Source organism: Amphiprion ocellaris, chromosome 11 (genome assembly GCF_022539595.1).
Source record: "Amphiprion ocellaris isolate individual 3 ecotype Okinawa chromosome 11, ASM2253959v1, whole genome shotgun sequence".
NCBI classification, from domain to species: domain Eukaryota; kingdom Metazoa; phylum Chordata; class Actinopteri; family Pomacentridae; genus Amphiprion; species Amphiprion ocellaris.
Genome location: NC_072776.1, coordinates 18,113,986 through 18,135,951, shown reverse-complemented (window position 1 = coordinate 18,135,951; position 21,966 = coordinate 18,113,986). Strand labels below are relative to the sequence as shown.

The following is a 21,966-nucleotide window of genomic DNA, read 5'->3' as shown; positions in this document are numbered from 1 at the left end:
AGGATTAAACAGTGTATAGATAATGGATGGATGGATCTCAGTTTGGTGCAATCAGAGGAGAAACGCTGAAATAACTAAACGCTTCCAAAGTACTTAATACTGCATTTAAACTGTAAGGTTGGACAGAAGAACTAAAAGTAAAAGAAGGATCTTCAACACTGTTTGTCACTAGGTATTGCATACATTGCTTACATTTAAAACCACTGACAGGGGTATTAAATAACATTGAGGATCTTGTTACAATGGCATCTGTCAGGAGTTGGGATATATGAGGCAGCAAGTGAACACTTGGTTCTTGAAGTTGTGATGGAAATAGTAAAATGGACAGTGTAAGGATCTAAGAGACTTTGACAAGGGCCAAACTGTGATGGCTGGACAGCTCGGTCACAGCAGCTCCAGCACAGCAGGTGTTCTGGAGTGTTCCTGGTTTGCACTGGTACTTGTCAAACGTGATGCAAGGAAGGACGACCAGTGAACCGGGACTGGACTATGGGTGCCCACACTGATGTGTGTGGGGGGCAAAGGCGGGCCACTGTGGTCCAATCCCACAGAAAAGCTACTGTAGCACAAACTGTTGAAAACCTATAGCTGCTCTGACAGAAAGATGTCAGAACATTCAGTTCATCACAGCATGCTGCACATGAAGTCTTCAGTCAACTCATGAAGATGCAACCTTCAATGTCGGAATTTGCATCTAATCACCCACTTACATTTTGCCATGAACTCTGTATGCAGTTGCTCCATGTTGTCTAAATACATCCAACTCAAGTTCAAGTAATGCCATGACTCACTACTGCGAAGACTAGTTGCAATTCATCTTTGCTTTTTCAAGTCAAAGTCTAAAGTCTTCACCTTAGTCTTGACCTACCACCTACACTGCAAAAGGTGACTGAATTTATTACAAAGAAAACCGCACAGGACTGCTGTTTTGTTAGAAACAGACTGTGAGAGACTATGCCAAATTTCTGTGTGGTAAATATTAAACTGTTAGTCAAACAACTAAAACTTGGCAACAGCATGAAAACATTCAGCCCATCTTGAACTGAGTCCAAGACCAAGTATAGGACCAAGTGAGCCTGATGATGAAGCTGAAGCAGCAGTGAGCCTTCAATTTTTATATTATAGATGTTCAACTTGTACCCTAGAACAGATTTTCTTTCTGCTACAACATCATAGAACATTACAAAAATGTCTACGGCCTAAGCAGCTCACACTTAGATGGCTCTCAGCCGTATGCACAGTAAAGGCTTTCTGTAATGTTCTGCTTTTGATCCTTATCTTGGCAGTGATTAAATTGAAGAAAAATGTTTCTGTACATCAAAATTGCATATTTTGATGTTTTCCCATGAAAATAATACCATCATGCCTTGAAATGTCTTGGATGTAACTCTATACTGTTGCATCTTCTAGAATGTGCAGATCTATGAAGTCCTTTCAATCCGCTCATCTCGAGCACACCAGCTCAGCACTGACTCTGCCACTGTAAACCCAGTCTGTCTTACAGGGGCAAGTTACTACACTGGGGTAATTCAGACATAAATGTTCAAACCCAAAATTGAGTCTCAGGGAAAATAATTGCATAGAAAGCCCTTCTCTACAAGTTAACATGATTTGTTCCTTAAGTTTGTTACATACACAAACACTTTATGGGCCTGTTAACAAGGTAAAGAAAAGGATGACATCAGAGATTGTCTTTAAGAGCAGTTGAAAAGTAGAACTACAGATGACACCCTTCCACCACAAAGAAAAAGTAAGTAGAACCAATTGAATAATGTTGCTTCTTTTAACCAGTCACATGTATGTGGAAAAGTCTAAAAGCTGTATCAGCCCAATTGGGTGTCAAAGATGGGTGTCAAATTAAAGGAAACCCCAACATTCAGTGTGTTAGTAAGGTGTTGGGCTCTCACATAGCACTAGAATAGCTTTAATGTGCCTTGGCATTAATTGTCCAAGTCTCTGGAACTCCATTGGATGAATGAACACCATTCTTCCAAAACATATTTCCTCATTTGATGTTTTGATAATGGTTAGGGAGAGCGCAGTTTAACACAACAGTTCAGATTCTCCCCTCAGTGTTCTCCTGGGGGGCTGCAAAGGCCAAAACATATGATTCACATAATTTCTATACTCAGCAAACCATTCAGTGAGCCCATCTTGAAAGAGACCACTCATATCAGGGCAGAAATGTTGCATCTAAAGATAAAGGGTTCAGAACAGCTTTCTATTGATTTGCAGTGGCTCTTCCCTCTAAGGGAACGAGTGAACCTAAACCATGTGAGTAAAGTGACCCCCTACAGCTCAACAGAGCCACTGGATCTCCTCTCTGTAGGGGTCAAACATTTATGCCTTTCCTTTAATTTGTTAAAGGAAAAGACATAACTTGCACACTGGCTTTCTGCTTAAATGTAGAAAGCCAATGTGCAAGTTGTGTTTTCCTTTGGATGTACATAAATGTTCCATATATAGCTGCTTTGGTTTGATGAGATGTTTACCATGCAATATGTGTTTCCACTTAGCCATTCAATTGTGTGCTCATGAATATATTTATGTGGTTGCAGCATGTAGCAGTTTATGAGTATGTCAGGATGCTGGCGCATGAATGTGGGCACTGAATATGTTTGAAAAGTGCAGTAGTTTAAGATTTCTTATGATGGAGTTAATTTTTTATAGGAACAACTTACACAAGTTTCCTGAGGGTCCTAATGTTTATGGAGAAGAGGAATCCAGTGATACCATATGCAGCAGAAGCCTAAGTCCAAGTGGGATCCCACATGGTTAATAATACATAAACTTATATTGTATAATAATGCACTTGAGTAAAAGTGTCCAACATTTGGAATATGGTCATATGGTTTCAGTCAGCATGCAGCTGTCTTAGGCAGTAAGAAATGGATTACAACATGAGCATTTACCTGTTTTTAAACTGGTTTCAATAAAATAGTGGGTTTTTAGTTATAATTTTACAAAGAGGGGACTTTTGTTTGAAGGATATTTTCATTAGAAGGCTGTATTAAGTGGACGCTGATAGCACAGCTCAGTGATGAGCTCCAAAGCCGCAGGATTGGTACATGCTCTATGTACCATAATTACATAAAATGAATGTCTGCCACTCAGCCACTATGGGTGTTTCTTTAAATACAGCTGCATGCGCAGATACACAAACACAGCCTCCCTTGTTGACACTTTACATCAACTAAGCATCGAGTGTCTTGCTCAAGGGCACTGCTATAAAAGGGAGAGCATGTCTTCACAATTCACTCCGTGCTTCACGATTGTGTTCACACATGTATGTGAGACTGTATGCACTTCCTCTTCTGTGTTCTTGTGTGCATGTGTGTTTGTGAGACAGAAACTGTCTCTCGTTGTCTGAGAGTGGGTGTCAAGCATGACAACAAACACACACAGGCACACACCGTTTACACACACATGCACACAATGATACACATGCACATTCGCACACGCCTCATTAACTAGCAGTGCCTGAATGCTGCTCATTATCTGCTGAGGCGTAACAGTGAAAACTGGGTTACTGCTTTGCAAGGGCTCACACCTGTACAGCACACAAGAATAAACAAATAAACACACAAAAACCACAAACACATGCACACCAGTCATGACTGGCTATAAAAGTGACTAATGTAGAGAGAAAAGGAGACGGTTTCATTCATCTTTTTTCATATAGCGAACCACTGTTTATGTGTAAAGTCAAATAAGTCCCCTTTTATATTCTGAACACTACTCATATATACAATACTCGTCTCTTTAGTCTTTCTCTCTGTATATTCCCCAGAAGTACAAAATTCTAGTAAACAAAAAAATAATTACGTAGGCCGACTCCATGTCTTGCCTGTGTAGGTCTTCCCAAAAGACTTGCAATTCTAGGCACAAACAGGAACAAGACTTGAGCTTCTCCACAGTCCAGCCTACATTTAAGGGAAATAAAATGATAACCTGTATATTTATGCAAGGTTACCTTTATTTCCATCCACTTGTTGTCTGGAATGTACACATTAAGTTCTGTCTCCAAAATTCTCTCTGTCTGACCTTATTTTCTATAACTTATGTATGTATGTTATTTGTTGGTTAACAATAATATTTTCATGCTTTCATAGCAGAAAATGTATTGTATCATTGTTCTTTGGGGAGAAAAATGGATGATGTTATTAAAATGTGTGAACTTGGAATGATTAATCGTCATCAACTACCTGAGGCAAACTAATTTAAAAACTAAAATGAAACGAAATTAATAGTACATGTGACATGAATAAAGAGTAACAAAGAAAGAGGAGCAGAGAGAAGCCTTGATAACAGCAAATATGAGTAACTATCTTTTTAGTCCCTTATCTCATATTCCTTACTTAGGAATATGAGATAAATGCATGAAAGGTAGACAGAGAGGGGAAACCTGCTGTTAAGAAAAATCATCCATTTGAGGACCTTAAGTGCTATTAAATTAGTTACAGCAAGCAAACAGAGAGAAGTGATGGGTGAGTGCTTTTATTAATCTCTTAATTTCCACATGAGAATTACACCGAGAAGATGTGTCACCAACAGTAAAAGGCCTCTGAAGGTGATGTGGTGGTGATGTCTGTTACCTCAGGTCCCGATGATATATGAGACAGATAAGATGCTAAATCAGGTGATCACTATGGAGCAGTGGGCTATTTGTCCAGATTTACCAGCAACAGGTGTGGAGACTAAACCCGTCTCACATCATCAGAAGAGATGTGTTGTATTATTGAAACTACTGCTCAGATCTGTCATGGTTGAAACACTGACAGAGGAAAAAATCTGGATGGTTTACTGCTGTTTGATACAGAGCATAACTGAGGCAAATGTGCCACTATGACACCCAAATATAGTCAACATTCATTTTAACACCGCACAAACTTCATAGTGGTGTTTTTGCTCCTTGATACACTTATGAGTTTAATTCTGTGGTATGACTGGCAAATTAGCTGCAATTATACATTCTAATTCATATTGCAATGTACAAAACCATTTGCTTTCATTTGGTCCAATTTGGGATTTTCTGCTCTGCCTCGCTCAATTTGATACTAAATCCCCTCCAGTAAATTGGTAAGCTACGCATCACAAGCGACAGAGAGAGGAATGATCAAAAAAACGCTGATGGAAGGCAATTCATTGGCGCTCCAGTGTGTAATTCAAACCGTAAAATACATTTTCCATTTGAAACCTTTCCCGAGTATCCTCCGGCTGATTCTAAATGTGACCTCAGAGAGAGGATTTCCACTGACAAATAGGCTGTGAAAATCAAATCTGTAGTGGTAACAGTAGCACGGCACAGCACACTGGATCAAGGGAATCTGAAGCCGCTGTCGTAACCAGAGCGGAGGAATTAAAGGGCACTAGTTCAAATTCCTGACCTCAAACAATGTGTGTGCAGACTGAATGCCACCAGAAATCTAGTCGAATCCAAGTGTGTCCTCCTGTCTCCTGATGCATTTGTTTTAAAAATCCATGAATCAGGTTCACTCTCAGTCAGCTCTTGTTACTTGAGTAGCAGGTGTGATTTTATAGTAACAATCCTCTTAATTTGGCAAATGCTTATGCAATGGGCTCCGCTAGTATTACAGTAAAGTGGCCGAAAGAACCATGAAAATATTCAAAAATCCCTAAAAGAGACCACCATTGATATAATTACTCCACCAAGGAGCCTTGGTTTGTCTGTTTGTAACACTACTCAAAAAAAGACTATGGATTTGGATGAAATTTTCAGGGAAGGTCAGAAATAACACAAGGACCAACTGATTAGATTTTGGCAGTGATGCGGCTTATAGTCTGGATCCACGGATTTGATAAAGATTTTTGTGTCATTGTGGGATAGCGTCACTGTAACTATGACGACAAGTGAACACTACGTGAGCTGCCTGCTGATGATCACATGATTGTGATCCTACTACAAATTGACTGCTGCGGACCATGGATTTTTTAAAAATTTCATTGGAAATCATACAACAACTGAGCAGCCTTGACGGAGTACTGCGCTTCTGCTGGCAACTTTTGTCTGTGATAAGTAGCATTTCACACAAGTCATCCTTGAAAAGAAACACAAGGATGCTGTAGTAAGATGACATGAACAAGGACTCTTTATATCTCTTCCATGACAGCAAACACAACACACAGTCTTTCCATAATTATTCTGCTTACTGAGGATCATTATTATTGACGAAAGTAACTTTACTGCCTTAAAGCAACATTTTTCTGTAACTGCAGCAACGTGATGGTTCTACTCCCACACCAGGAGAGACTGTTTACCATGATGTACAGAAATGGGCAATGGAGAAGAAAATACTAAAATACTAAACTAGTGATACCACACTGTAAAAGTCCTGCATTTAAAGTATTACTGAAAGTGAAAGTATGCAAATGTCTCTTGTGATTGGTATACTACAATGGATTAATATTACCTGTATATTTATGTAGGGCTGCATGGTGGGGATCAGTGGTTAGCAATGTCGTCTCACAGCTAGAAGATCCCCAGTTCACCTCTCGGCTTGGATTCTTTCTCTATGGAGTTTGCCTGTGCATGAGTGGGTTTTTTCCTCGTATTCCGGCTTCCTCCCACAGTCCAAAAACATGCTGAGGTTAATTGGTGATTCAAAATTGTCCGTAGGTGTGAATGTGATTGTTGTCTGTATATGTAGCCCTGTGACAGACTGGTGACCTGTCCAGGGTGTCCCCTGCCTTCACCCTAAGTCAGCTGGGATAGACTCCAGCCCCCCACAACCCTACAGAGGATGAAGCAGTGTATAGATAATAGATTGATATATTTATCTAAAAGCATGTTTATACCAGTGTAGAAAACCTAACCACCTGATCCTGACAGAATCGAGAGTTAATAATTTAACCTACTTGCTCACAGTGACAATGCTGACATGCTGAAGCAAATAATGTTTACCACAATCACTATATTTTTTAAGCATGTCAACATGATGTACAGCTGAGGCTGATGGGACTGTCATTCATTGTAGATATTTGATCATAAACAAAAGAACTGGACCTGACAAAAGTGAAGCAGTCACCCAAGATATTATTATTCAGCTGGATGGTACATTCAGACATACACTACCAGTCAAATGTTTGGACACACCTTCTCATTCAATGCTTTCTATTTGTTTGTATTATTTTCTACATTGTAGATCAATACTGAAGATTAACACTTCTTTGTTTACAACAAAATTCCATTTGTATTCTTTTACAGTTTTGATGTATTCAGCATTAATCTGCAACATACATAATAATAGCCATTGAATGAGAAGATGTGTCCAAACTTTTGACTTGTAGTGTATGATAAGTGTGTCTGAATAAAATTTTATCCAATTGGTATGTGAATCTCATGATGACCCTAGAGAAAAAGTCAAGGCAGTAGGATTCATCCTCTGGGGATTATGAATGTCTGTGCCACAATTCATGGCAATCCATCCAGTAGTTGTGGCGATATTTCAGTTTGGAGCAAAGTGGTGGATCGACTACCAGACTGACATTTCCATCCATTCGACCATGCCGCTGGCATGGCTAAAAATATCACAGCAGCAAGAACTGCGTGTTTGGTATAGCATAAGATTTTATTATAGCTTCTTCTGGCCTGTACTGTAGCCCTGAAGCCACGAACTGCTGCAGCTGATAAACGCAGCGGTCAGAAGTACACCACCATGCCTCTGAGAGACAGCTCCATGCCTCAACCACTCCTCCTTCAAGTCTACTATAAATAAAATGTGCTACTATTTGACCAGCCTGCTCAGATAAACATTAGAAGAAATCCCTTTCTGGCTTATCGTTGGCTTTACATGACTGCGTGTCTAAAACTCTTGATGTTGTGGATTTGGATCCTGCACGGAGCTGCTTTGACATGTCATCATGTGGAGCAGAAATGCCACAAGAAGGAAAAAAAAAAGGAGCCTGATGCACTGGTTGAGTGAACCACAGCGACAGGCTCACTATGGCGCTGTTATGTAAGGTTAAATGTAATATATGAGAGCAGTGGCCCAGATAAATGGCCTGTAAAATCAGCTCTATGCTTCTCACTGAGAGACCTGATGTCTTGAAATGTTTAAGGAGGAACAGGAGTTATGTTTTTGATTCCATTTTTATAATGGAAAAATGAGATGAATGACACACACATACACTGCTACTCATGTCCTGTATTAATGGCACAGTCGCACACCTTTACGTCTGAACAGAGCAGCCAGAGACTTCAAAATAAGGCTTTCAGAAGACACTCAGTCACAGGCAATAGGTGATTTATTATTTTTTAACAAGGAGGGGTGGCCCAGTGGGAGCATCCCCTGCTCCCACACACATTTATGATCTTATAATAGCAATTATACCTATGATTTAATAGAATTCTTGTTCCTGTAGGCTTGTTCTTCTACCGTATGTGGACATTAAGCACTTAAATAAAGCTTGTTTTTCAGATTTGATGGTATAAACTTGACCCTAAAAAGATGTAACCATGCCAGCTCAGATGTGTGGTCAGATATTTTTTTTGCTCTAATCTCAGATAACATCAAACATCTACAGTAAAAACTACATTTCTGATAGTCATGTCTCCACTACAGTACTTGTGCCTTTATCGCAGGTGCATTTTCAACAGCACAGGTTCTTCTCAGCGATCATATGAAAGGAATACTATACTGTAGGAACACTAAAGGCAGCAGTGTGTCTCTGTGATCCTCTTTCTCACCCACGACTACATGTCTTGTCACTTTGCTCATGAAACTGACGCTTCACTACGCTCTTCATAGTATAGATTTGAGCATCTGTAGTATATAGATTAGAGAATATTATAAATCCAAGACCAAGCTGACAGAAGGGTGGTACTGAGAGAAAAAGGCACAATTACAAATCTGTCAGCTACTTAAGCACCAAGGACAGCAGCATGGATGTATCAATACACAGCACAATTAGGCTGCTGATATTTCTGAACCAAGGCCGGGGCCATGGATTGTAACTCACACAATCCCAGTCAGATAAAGGATCAATGGGTCAGAGAGACTACACTAACGTAGTTTACTAAACAACCCCTCTGCCCTTGTGGATTTCAGTCAGTATGTAAAACAAAACTCAAAACTTAACTTGTTCTTTCTGAGCACTTATATATAAATACTCCTGGGAGCTGATTACACAAGAAAACATCCGACTATTGTCAATATTTGTATTAGATTTAGAAAAATGTACTTGAAATGATAGATCGAGAGACGGTTATCTGTAGGTCTGGAGTGACATTTGACTCTAAATGACTGCTAATGTTGCTCCATGTCAGTTGTGTAAATGGGTCACTGTTTGGTAGGTGAGTCGTCAAACATGTTGCACTGCTGCCTGAACAGCCCTGCCTTCCAAAAACTACATTCCTTTTCAGCTAAACTGCATTTTCAATGAGTTAAACATGTTTTCTGAGTATGTTTGTTGGTATCACAAATATGTTTCAAATCAAGATATCTTCACCGTTTACCTAACTGCTTCTCTTCTGCAGCAACCAATCATATTTAGACACGATGGGACTCATCATCTTGGAGAATGAAGGAGACTCTTCAAACATGCAGGGAAAGGGTCATACTTTAACCCAAACCTAACCATGCAGTTTTGGTTCCTAAACCTAACCAGCCAGAGAATGAAAACAAAACTTAAGAATGCTGATCCCACACAGGACACCAACCCTGGTGTCCAGGGTGAAAGTCAAGTTACTTACTTATGCCTCCATCCTCCCCACTGCCTCTGTATGCAGATTTTATGTCGCTTTCTAAGTGGAAGCATTTCTTCCGACTCACACACAAAAAAGTTTCTTTCAAAACAAAATCATGTTTCTTTCAAAATGTAAATGAGAATGTAAATTAGCTGTATACAGATGCCATTTTTGGTAGACGGCACTGGCTTTAATCACGGCAGCATTCTGCACCCAATTAAGCCTTTCAGTTGCTTCACCTTATTTTCAGCTTAAAACTTAAAACGAGGAAATAATCACAGAGAGAGGTGTTTGCACTGAACATTTGAAACCATTCATTGCTGAACGTCAGCCGGTGTCATGCAAAAATCATTCACTGTCAGCATCCCTGTTTAGAGCGTGATAACTGACAGTAACCGAGCTAAAATAATTCCAAACACGCACATGCAAAATGGGTGGTCTGTTCATTAAGAAAGCACTCGTGAAAAGACACACGGTGGTCCTCCAGCATAACCAGTGATCTAAAACTAATTGGGAGGAGCAAATCATTGCCTCTGTTAGCCCTGGTGAAGCCAGACACTCAGCACCTCTTAAATAAATCTCCTAAAACTGTAGGCACGCAAAAAAGACGCTTGTGCTGCTCATCAATTACGGCTGGGCCTTTAGGCTCACTAATCCTCTCAAATGAGTATGAAATCGGCTCTTTAGAGAAAAGTTGAAAACTACCTTCTCCGCTGGTAGGCGCGTATTGATTGTAGTGCAGTAACTCTGCTACAGGGGGTTTGTAAAGCGGAATATTGAAAACAGCGCATAAGCAGATCTTTGGTCATTATTTGAATTTCCTTCAGTGGGTTTTACTTTCTTGAAAACACCTCAGTTAAGCATGAGCCGTGTTATTGTTTTGTCAGTTGTCTGACATCTTGTCTGAGCAGAGGAAGCGTAGAAGGGAAGTTATCTAATATTACACAGGAATATTAAATAACAATATGAAAAACAGCTCCATCAAACGGAGGCATGGCTACTTTGTTCTCTGTCTTCTCTTCCTTTTATCCTTCATTCACCATCCATCTAATTAGCCAAAGTCCGGTGGGCGGGTCTTTTCACACAGGATGCACACAAACAAACACGGACAAGCACACCGTACATACACGGACAGAGTTATATATCAGTGCTATTAAAACTTTCAGTATCCAGCCCCTCCTACCTCATTTATCTCTCTCTGTCTTGTTAGAGCAACTCTGGCTCACACTGTCCCCCATCTCTCTCTCTCTCTCTCTGTCTACTGATTTATGAAGCTTCTTCAAAACATCCCCTCGAGTCCTTCACACACCAGAAATACGCACTTTGTCCACACAGGCAGCAAGAGCCCAGTGCTTTTACAAAATCTATGCCATGTTCTCCTGGTAGTTGAGAGCTTAAGTGGGGACTAGAGCAAAAAAATTAACATTACTGTCTCTGGTGGCAACATCACAGGCTCCTGAAAATGTCTCTGTAGCAGCTGGGGGTCAGCTACCGCACCCCCGTCCTGCTCTCTTCTCTTCACACTGCTGCCTTTAAAAAAAGATCCATGCCTGCTGGGGTTGTAGGATGTGAGCCAGCCGACTACAACACCACACTGGAAAAGTAACAGTTCCATAGTGATGCAAGTTACATGTATCTGCTCAAGAAAAATGTGGCATTTCATCCTCAGTAAGCCTGCATCCGATCTGCTGTCTCCTGCTCATGCTGATAAAACCTCTAGTGGAAATACACGAGGACGGATTGGGCTTCTTTTCTCGTCTGCTTGAAAGCAACGCCTTCCTGTCGTAGGTATGTTGGAAATTTTGTTGGTTGCTCTAAACTTTCCTCCCATCTTGATCTATCCAGACAGGATGGATGGCTGAATCCAATGTACACTCAAATTGCATTTGTAACAAGAGGTCATAAGAACGCAAAGTGAAATGTAATAAAAAAAAAAAATCCCTCATTGTTTGTGGCACATTTGTACATTTCTCAGCCAGAGCAAGCAGCTGTTTTCAATGATAGAGTTAGAAAAACCTACTTTACACTAGCTATTCAGCACCAACAAAAACACAGTCAAAGCTGGCAACCAGCTGGTGAAACAGTGTGAAACATTTAGCATCCTAGACCAGTTTTATTAAACTCCCTTGTGGATATGCATGCAGAAAGCAGATGCACAGTTGTGACATAAATTTTACTTCCCCAAGTACACAAGTGTTTACATGGACCCCTCCATACATGTGCATGGAATACGTAGATTCCAACCCACTGTGCATGTACAGAACATAAGCCCTCATTATACTCTCTTGTGGATGCACACACAGACAGCTGTGGATACCATGGACACAAGGTTGTTGCCATTATACTGCTTTTCTAGTCCACTGGACACTCGCTTACATGTGCATACATGCACAATGAGTCGTGTCCACTCATGAACACTGTGGTCGAGGTTAGATGACTAGATTTAACTGATGCTGACCCTAGCAGACATAAAAACTATGTAACACTGGCTATAGGGTTCCAGCAGAATCCAAGCAGACTAAAAGTAGTATTATATCAATAACTCCACAAGGGAATATAAACAAGGGTTCTGTGGTCAGGTATTAGAGCTAAAAGGAGATTGAAAGTTGGATTTACAGTACATTTGCTAACTGGCAACCAACATCCATCCATCCATTATCTATACACTGCCTAATCCTCATTACGGTAGCAGGAGGCTGGACTTAGAGTGGAGGCAGGGGACACCCTGGACAGGTCACCAGTCTGTCACAGGGCTACACATAGAGACAAACAATCACACTCACATTCACACCTACAGACAATTTACAGATACCAATTAACCTCAGCATGTTTCTGGACTGTGGGAGGAAGCCGGAAAAAACCCACACATGCACAGGGAGAACATGCAAACTCCATGCAGAAAGATCCCAGGCTGAAGCCAGGACGTGAACCAGGGATCTTCCAGCTGCAAGGCCACTGTGCAGCCCATCAACCCGCATGTCCCCCATGTAAAACTTACTGCTCTGCCAGGGAACGTGGCAGAGTTATGTGTTGGTTTGTCTGTCTGTCTGTTTGTCTGTTAGCAGCATTAATCAAAAACGTACTAACTGATCTGGATGAAATTTTCAGGGAAGGTCAGAAATGACACAAGGACCAACTGATTAGATTTTTGTGGCAAATAATGTCGATCCACGGATTTGTTCAAGATTTCTGTATCATTGCGAGATAGTGGCATGGCATCACTGTAACTATGACAACAGCCGCTGCAGACCACAAATTTTTTAAAGTTTTCATCCATTGGAAATCTTACGACTGAGCAGCCTTGGTGGAGTACTGCACTCTGAGTGCTTTTCTTGTTTTTACTCTGCTCAGTGATGGCATAATTTATCATCTATCGCTCCTAGACTGTTCTTAAAACGGCAACCTCAAATTAAAATTAAAAAAATAAAATTAAAATGCCTCATGATAATCAGCACATACAGATAATGCATCCAAACTAACGCCCAGACGAGCAAAGCGCACACCCACCAAGCAAACATTGCCAGCCAAACGTTGTTTATTATAAGGTCTCCGTTCATTTTTCTGCCATCAAATGATGTTGGTTTACGTTGAATTGTAGCTTCAGCAGCTTGGAATTAAGAAGACCTCTTCAGAATTTGCAGCCTTTTCAGGCTTCAACTTCCCTCAGTCATGTTTCCCTGGACAGTTCGTGTTGTGCAGCCCTGGCATTCACATGTAGGCTTGTTGCTTGGACACAATAACAGCAATAAACTTCCAAATAACTGCCTGGGTAAAGATATCCACTTGATTTGGCTCGCTCACACTGCTGTCTTATGTAGCTTCAGCTGGGGATCACTTCATGGCCTGCAGGAGAAACGACTGTTTTGGCCAGTAGGAAAAAAACGTACATACAAGGACTACCAACCAGGGACCCCAGGGACAAGAACACATAACAAAATACTAGCTTAATTCTTTTCAAAATGTTCTTCAGTGTGCAAGTAATGTCTTCTGAAAAAAAAAAATATATATATATATATATATATATATATATATATATATACAAAATAGACAAAAATAGATACATCTCTTTTATGCAAATTGCAGCTTTTATCCCAAGTACAATACTCATTAGCACTTAAAAGATGTTTTACCACTGAACCCTGTCATTTTCAGTCATTTCAAAAGAATATTCTTTGTTATAGTTACATTTCCTATAAAACATTTTATCATGAAACTATGCATTGTTTTCTGACTTGTTTCTGAGCATCATGTTATTTTAGGTGCCGTATTTAGGGGTGTACCCAAAGAAGTTTGTGTCTGTCTTCTAAACATTGCAGATTAAAAAAAAAAACACTAATTGAAACTGTAATAGAAAATAATTATAAAAGGTTATTGGGAATGACTAACAAAGTAATGGAAAATTTTATTGATAGAACAAAGCATTCATAAGATACAAGAAAAAAGCGTAGCACTCGGGGCTAAAGGTTCCCCAGTCAGAAGGAGGAGGGTAGAGACGGAGTAGAAAGTATCTGAAATGAAAGTTTGTTCAGCTGTGTTTCTAAAAGCCTGCTTGATCCTGATTTAAAACCACCCAAATAAATTTTATTAAAATGGTCTTTTCTTTCAAGATATTTTTTTTTTACTCTGGAAGGGATGTATTAAAGCCTTGCCCCAGATATATTAAACAGCCCCCCTGCTCTGACTGCGTTGGGGTCGAACATACATTGTCCCGCAATTTAGTCTGAGCCCCATACTTTAGCTGCTGTAAACCGAGTTAATCATTTTGATTGCTTACAGAATATTCAGTCATTCTGTTCAAACTGTCGGAATTGCCAGATGTTTTCCCCTGAGCCACAGAGCATTTCCCTTTTTGTCATTTCACCTCTGTCTCCTGAGGGACTCGTGTGTGTGAAATATTTCAAATGAATTCAAATTGAATCCTGAGCTGTCACATGAAAGACGATCAGGTCAGAGAAAGAGGATTAAAGGATCTCGATGTGCCATTCCCTTCATATGCACTGGAAAGAGTGACAGAGTCCTTTCCTCTTATCTAAAACGATGAAATGACCATGAAAAGTTAAAAACTGATCCTGTCATCGGATGAAAGATTCTGATGACTGTTGGGCCATACCTATGTACTGTATTAATTTAAATTAGGCTAGAGATAGTTTTTTTAAAGCAAGTAAGACCGACAGAGTGAATAAGAAAAAAATATCCAAGACAGATGAACGAACCAATTGAATGGGAATTATTATTTGGGATCTTAGAAAGAAAAGTGCTTTGGAAAAAGTGACTTTTCAGAACAAAACTTTAGAAACTGTCACTTTAGTCGGGAAAATTGTGAAACGGCAATAAGGCAACCTGGTGTTACTGTGATGACTCATAACTTTCTCTCTGTAAATATAGAGCACCTACATGCAGCCTTTGTTACAGGAAACAAAGGGCAAAGAGCAGAGAAAACTCGCACGAACACCTTTTCCAGAAGCGCCACAGTGTGTATCTTCTGCAGTTTAGTGCGTTTCCAATATTTCAGCTGTGCAGATGTGACTTCTGCTTTTTTTTTTGTCATAAATGCTGAAAAGTCCAACTTCAAAACAACCAAAGCGAGGACAGTCAGTATATTTTTGTTGCTCTCCACGATGCTAAATGCTTAGTTTGGGGTTTGCAGATGGGGTTCACGTTACAGTTCAGCTCAGGGTAAAGCATTTAGCGGTTAGCATTACTGTTGCAGGCTGAAAAATGAGGCCAAGTCGACTGAATTTGTTCATAGGTATAAAATTACAAGCGCTGCAATGTGTGTGTAATGTGTGTGCGCTTAGCAGAAAAAGAGAGCAAACGAACAGCGACTGTTGTGCAAACTGATCTGAATCGTGATGCACTCAATTACTGATTAATGTGCTGAAGTGCATTTGAGTGATGTGACCGCTTAGATTAGAGGGGAAAAATATAAGATCTACACGGTCAGTGACTCTTTAAACTGAATAAAGTGATTCATATCAGCAGTGCATTAATGATTTCCACTTCTACTAGAGATGAGTTTAAAGCAAAAGAAAAAAAATGCAGTCCAATCTTTCTGTGAAATCATTTTAAAGACGGTAAAGACGACTTGCTAATACATTTTATTTTGCTGCCACTTTTCAGTCGTGCAAATCTGAGTTAGATGTGCAAAAATGCACCAGATTAGGGGACGGGATGAGTCCAACCTATTACTGCCGTGCAGTAGGGCCTTTTTTTATGTGTTTTACGACTGTTTGTGTAGCTTATCATGTGTAATGTCATGTGTACAACAGAGTCCAATACTGTGAGTGAGTTCCTGTTGAGGCTGTCTGCAAATATGCACAGCCCTATCTATATTTAAACAGCATCACTCTCTAACAACCAGGTTTCCACTCAGCCCACGGGTGTGGCCGATCATATCAGAAATAAACACTTTTGAATTCTGACATGGTTGGACAGTGTCTTACAAACAAGTTCTGACGGGCCATTTCCCGCCACTTAGCAGTCATGTGGTTGGGCTCTCTGCAGGTCACTGGACAGTTTAGCCACAGATTAGCCCTCCAAAAATGACAGTTTTCTCAAATTTTGATACAGAAAGCTAACTCTAACCATCAAATGTCACACTGTGGAGTAGAGGAATAAATTTGGGACTATGCATTGGGGGAAAAAAAAGAAGGCATAAATGCATATTTTTATTCTGTCTGCATTCTTTAACCTTAACCCAAATGGATCAGGAATGGGGTAGATGGCGATAAACCTAAAACAACATATCTCACATCAGTCCAGTCATGAAGCAAGGACTGTAACATCTATTGTTCTCTTAAACCCAGAGGACCTACAAAAACACATTTTGTTTAATACCATGCTGACCACCGATGCATACCATGAGATTAGTTCACAGAAGACTAATTGCTATTTAAATTGCAATCAGAAGTTTGGAAGCTTCCAATGTGAGCTGCTTCACCAAGCAACAGGTTTGTACAGATCATTTCAAAGAGATGCATACATATTCATTTTAAATCATTTGTTGTTTTTTGTTGTTGTTTTTTTAGACTGAATGATTTACATAAAATAGCCAGTGTCTCTTCCTTGAACTGATGATTCAATTAAAAAGTTGCAAAAAGTTGAAACAAACTACAGCCACTTCAGCGAGAGGATCTCTAGAGGGGCCACCATCAATGTTACATTACAGTACATTGAGAGAAATCCAGTCTTAAGGGGGAGTTTTGTGTTTTAAGCAGATCTTCATCTTTGTGTTTTCTGTTTTGTTTTTTTGTAAATTGTTTTGTCAGTACAGCTATAAAAATATATCCCATAAGAGAAGAGGAAAAAGCTACCTGCTGTGTGAGCTCATTTTCACTTTGCTCGGTCAGCATGTGGTAGAATACAAACGTATAATCATCGTAATAAAAGTGTCACCTGTGATGTAGTGAGCAGGTTTAGTGTGTTATTTTGTACACTTTGGACAATAATAAAGTGTGTGAAAAATTCTTTACTGTTCATAGTAGCAAAACTAAAAGCAACTAAAACTTTAATAAAGCATAATGATCTATACAAAGATGGTGCCCCGTACAAAGTCAAAGTCATGTATTCTCAACCATGTATACACTTTGTGATGTGGAATATTCCTGTCTAAAAGCTACAACAGACTCTTTCTTTTGCTCGGAATATCATTACATAGACTTTAATAGTTCTGAAGAAAGAAGACAGTTAAACGTTCCAACCAGACCTCCCACTGGCCTCAAGTCCACCCTGAAGAACACCACTTCCCAGGTACACCGCTATGCACTAGTTTAAAAAAGATTACTGTGTTTACACACCACACAAGCTGGTAGCTGCCCCTGCTAATACTATCATAAATTTTATATCATAGTCTGTCATAATAAACCCACATGTTGGCTCATTATTGTAATAATAAACTGAGCTAAGTGTTTTATGGGCTGCGCAAGGAATACAGGTATTAAATCATTTTAGAAACACATACAAGCCACTGGCACTGAGAATTTAACAGATTAAAAAAAACATAAGAAACTTCTCATCCGTGTTAGAATAAAACTATGATGGGGATGCTCCTGAGTGGCTCAAGCTCAAGTGCAACATTTCACATTTGTTTACTCTGATTTTCGTGTATTTTGTTAAGCCTTTTTGTATTTTTGATACCCAAGTCATAGTATCTTCGTTACACACATCAATGCAGCCACAGTGTGTGAGACTCACCTATGATGAACCACAGGAGCGTCTGTTTGTGCGCAGCTGAGCCGGTCAGAGGAGCCATCCTGTCGCTCTCCAAACGATCCGCTCACTGAACTTTTGGGAGGGAAGTGAAGGGACCAAGAGCTCAGAGAGTAATGGGTAGCATCATAAGCGACTGCTGGTTAATAAATCCATGTAATGCGGCCGTCCGGTCAGTCAGCCGCAACACAAGCCTCTCCTGTATCACCTTGCGTAAACTGCTCGGGGGAGAGCCAAGACTCGTCCTTGTTCCTGCTGCACTTCAACTCCCCCCGAGTCCTCCTGTCACCGACCGTATGTCACCCGCACATGAAACATATTGAGTCGTAAAGTAGGTAGCTGTCTCTTTTGGAGGAATCCGGAAGGCGCAACGTGAAGAAGTGTTGGAAAGTGCGCTCTGTGCGCAACGGGACGCACCAGCCTGGGACCGCTGGAGCCGACTGTGGAAACTGTGAGGGTTCACTGCCTCTCCCGAGGACACGGAGGGTGAGCGGCGGGGACCCGGGATAGACCCAAACATATTAGAGAGCAGAGAGGGGAGGTGAGGGCGATCTGGATGAGGGAGGAGGCGCTGGACTCGCTATGGTACTTTTCCATTGGTTGATCTGGCACATTAGAGAGCCCAAAGCGGTCTGACAAGAAAAAAGAAAACTTGAAATAAATTATACGTTAAAAAAAATAAACATACAGGAGACATCTAATATATAGTGCGAACGAAATTATTGAAAACTGCCGTGACCAAGGTAAAGTTAACTAAAGTCAGTTTAATAGAAAAACTGCTGATGATCACTTTTGTATTCTAGTTTATATTTTTAGAGCTGCTACAGGTGATAAGTTACTGCATCCAATATAGAGAAGTTATATAATACCTCATAAGAATGGTAAATAGTTTGATTCCTCATAATACTGAGTAGTGCCGTCCACCTGTAGCAGTAGCAGGACAGGTGCAGTGTCTGGAGCTGTGGTTCAGGGTTGTCCAACAGCGCCATCTAGCATTTATATGAAGCTTTACAGAGAAACACTCAATACAAGAGTTGTTACTGTTTCTTTGGTATAATCGTTGTCTTTCTAAACGTTTCTCTGATAACCTTTATGCATGATGATGAAAAATGGACTTCAGTTATTTCATGCTGTTTCAACAATATGACAGTTTTAGTGTTTTGTTCTTTTTTATCTGCTAAACTGTAGCAATAAAAGGGATATACAGCTTGTAAACATAAGTATTCACATTTTGACATGGGTTTAGATGAGATACACTTCATCAATCCTTCAACAGAGGGATGAAAGAAGCAAGCAAGGATTAGAAACAGTACAATAAGGTTAAAATAAAGATATAATTTCAGGATCATTAAGATAACGTACAAGGCGTGATGAATTTACATTAAGATAAGTACAGCTATGACCTGGTTACATACAGATATGTTCAGATATGGGATGGTGAAAAGAATAAAATAGAATAATTCACTTCACTACCTTTCAAAAGTTTGTTTTCTATGACGACTCACACTTTTATTCATGTGCTAACATAACTGCACAATGGTTTTCTAATCATCAGTTAGCCTTTCAACACCATTAGCTAACACAATGTAGCATTAGAACACAGGAGTGATGGTTGCTGGAAATGTTCCTCTGTACCCCTATGGAGATATTCCATTAAAAACCAGCCATTTCCAGCTAGAATAGTCATTTATCACATTAACAATGTCTAATATTTCTGATTAATTTAATGTTATCTTCATTGAAAAAAATGCTTTTCTTTCAAAAATAAGGACATTTGTAAGTGACTCCAAACTTTTGAACAGTAGTGTATAACTGCGACCAGCAGCCTATAGTCATCAGTACTCCCTTGTACTGTTTTATGTGCTTGAAGACACATAATGAGCAAAACATCATCGGCCAGGCTGAGCATTTCCTCTTTTAAACCACAGTGTACCAATGACAGTGTCAGAAACAGATCCAGCGTTTCATACAAAACAAACCAAAGGAACCATCTTGTCAGCTTTCAGGGTGAGATTTGTATCATTACATGGCTGATTTTGTTTCAGTATTACAACTTTCCATTGTGTCTCTTAGAGTAGTTTTATAGTGTTTGTGAAGGAGTCAAAAGTGAGCTGCTGTGCTTAAGCTGCAGTGAGTGTGGAGGAGTAGGTGGAGAGGGAAACAATTATAAGGGATTATTTGTCATGGACAAAACTCGTAAATATGTACCTTTAATAGATAGAGATGAGTTTTAGGGGTTAAACCAACAACTGGAGAAGTTTGTAGTTTAATGTACATTTTGTGCATATTGGGCCAAAAAAAGTCCTTTGATTTAAGCAAATATTGTTTTTCCTCTTGCAACACAATCATAATACTCTATGTGGTGTCCTTTGAAAGTATGTTCTCTTTGTGCATAGTCTTTTTTGCCTTTGTTGTGTCATTTGAAGTGTGTAAAAGTTCTCCCTCTTTCGCTGCAGTGCACTTTGAGACCAGTATGAAAAGTCACATTCATTTGTAGCAAAAAGTCTAAAGCTCTCACCTCTACATGAGCTTTAGTTAACTTCTGTCGGGCAACTTTGTGTACTTTATTAACCAGCCTACAGAAGAAGCCTAGAGACAGAAGAGCAGATTTTCTTCTCCGAGACTCACAGATAAGGTCAGTCAGGAGGGTCATGTCACTGGAAAAGAGGGTTACAGAGGGTCAGCATAGTTTCCAGGGAACAGAACAGAGAACAGCTGAACTTCAATACATCAACCACAAAAAAAAAAAAAAAAAAATGAGGTAGATGTCACTGAATTGATGACTGTGTTCCCCTTGTGCTTCTGCTGAGGATAAAAAAAAAGAAAAACTGATTAGAAAAGACTCTTGGAAAGTATTAATACATCATATTCTGACAGCGACTTTGACTGATCATCATGATGCACAGAGAGGTTTTCCCCAGAGATAACTATTGCTGCTCACAACAGTTTTCTTTGTCTCATCAGAAATAAGTACCAGAAGGATAAATCAGTCAAAGACAAATGATCCTGTCCAGTTTGTGAAGAACAGACAGAACGCAAGAAAAACAGGAATGTTTCTGGGCCTGATTTTTGCTCCTCCTGTTGCGGTTTACTCAAACTCCTGAAAATGAAGTTTTGGCTAAACAGGTTTTAGTATATGGAACATACAAAAACAAAGGCAAAGGCAAAACACTGATTTTTTTTTAACATCTGGAAATCAGTTGTATTGCTAGAAATTGTTAAGAGTGATTTATTGTAAATACAGATTTCAGCTCCTTTTAGTGTTTTGCAGACGCCTTGAAGTGAAAGATCTGTCTGTCAGCAGATCATCTGCTCTGCTCTGGCTTCAAAATCACTTGAATTGTATTTGTGACAAATCAATGAGAAAGTCAATTCATATGTAGATCTTAGAAGTGAGACAACCACGAGAACAGATAAAATACAAAGTTAAGACTGAATTTCATTAATAAGACAAATTCGTGATGTTGTCAAGAGTTATTTCTAAGCCAATCAAATTCTCGTTACTGTTATCTCAAGAGAAGATCATTTCAGACACATAAAGGTCAGAACAGTGAGAGAAAAGAAGAGAATTTTCAGATCTTACATTGCGATCGGACTAACACTTGAGGCAAGCTGAGCTCAGTTATATCTGGGTAATGCAAGGCAAATCTATTTGTGTAGCACATGTGATACACAGAGGCAATTGAAAAATATTTATATAGCATGAAATGTTAAAAAAAAAGAAATACATGTCTAAAAAGAAAGAAAATGACAAAAAAGATATTTTTCCTAAACTTAAAAAAATAATAATTCAAAGATTTAAGAAAAGTGAAAAAAATTAAAGATATAGTATAAAATAAATACTAGAACAGCAGAAGCACAGACCAGTTTAAGTCAGTATTTATGGCATACGTAAAAGCGGCACATTATTTAAAAGCAAATAAGAACCGTCTTAAGCCTTGTCTTAGAGATGGCTACAGGTGTGGCATGTTTTGAGAGTCGGTGATTCCAGCAGAGGGCAGCCTAATGGCTAAAAACCATTTCACCATGGTTGATTAGAAGTCTGAGCACCA

General features: G+C 39.6%; 1 protein-coding gene across 1 annotated transcript in view; it reads right to left on the bottom strand.

The window, feature by feature from the left end:
- Nucleotides 1–21,966, bottom strand: part of LOC111574178 (receptor activity-modifying protein 1-like) — an 89,207-nt gene that overhangs the window by 63,761 nt on the left and 3,480 nt on the right. Inside the window, exons 2-3 of the mRNA XM_055015085.1 lie at nucleotides 20,433–20,571; nucleotides 17,900–18,546 (exon numbers count right to left, since the gene is read on the bottom strand). Coding sequence (XP_054871060.1) covers nucleotides 17,900–17,957 — 58 coding nt within the window. The 5' untranslated portion in view covers nucleotides 17,958–18,546; nucleotides 20,433–20,571. The remainder of the gene's footprint in view (nucleotides 1–17,899; nucleotides 18,547–20,432; nucleotides 20,572–21,966) is intronic.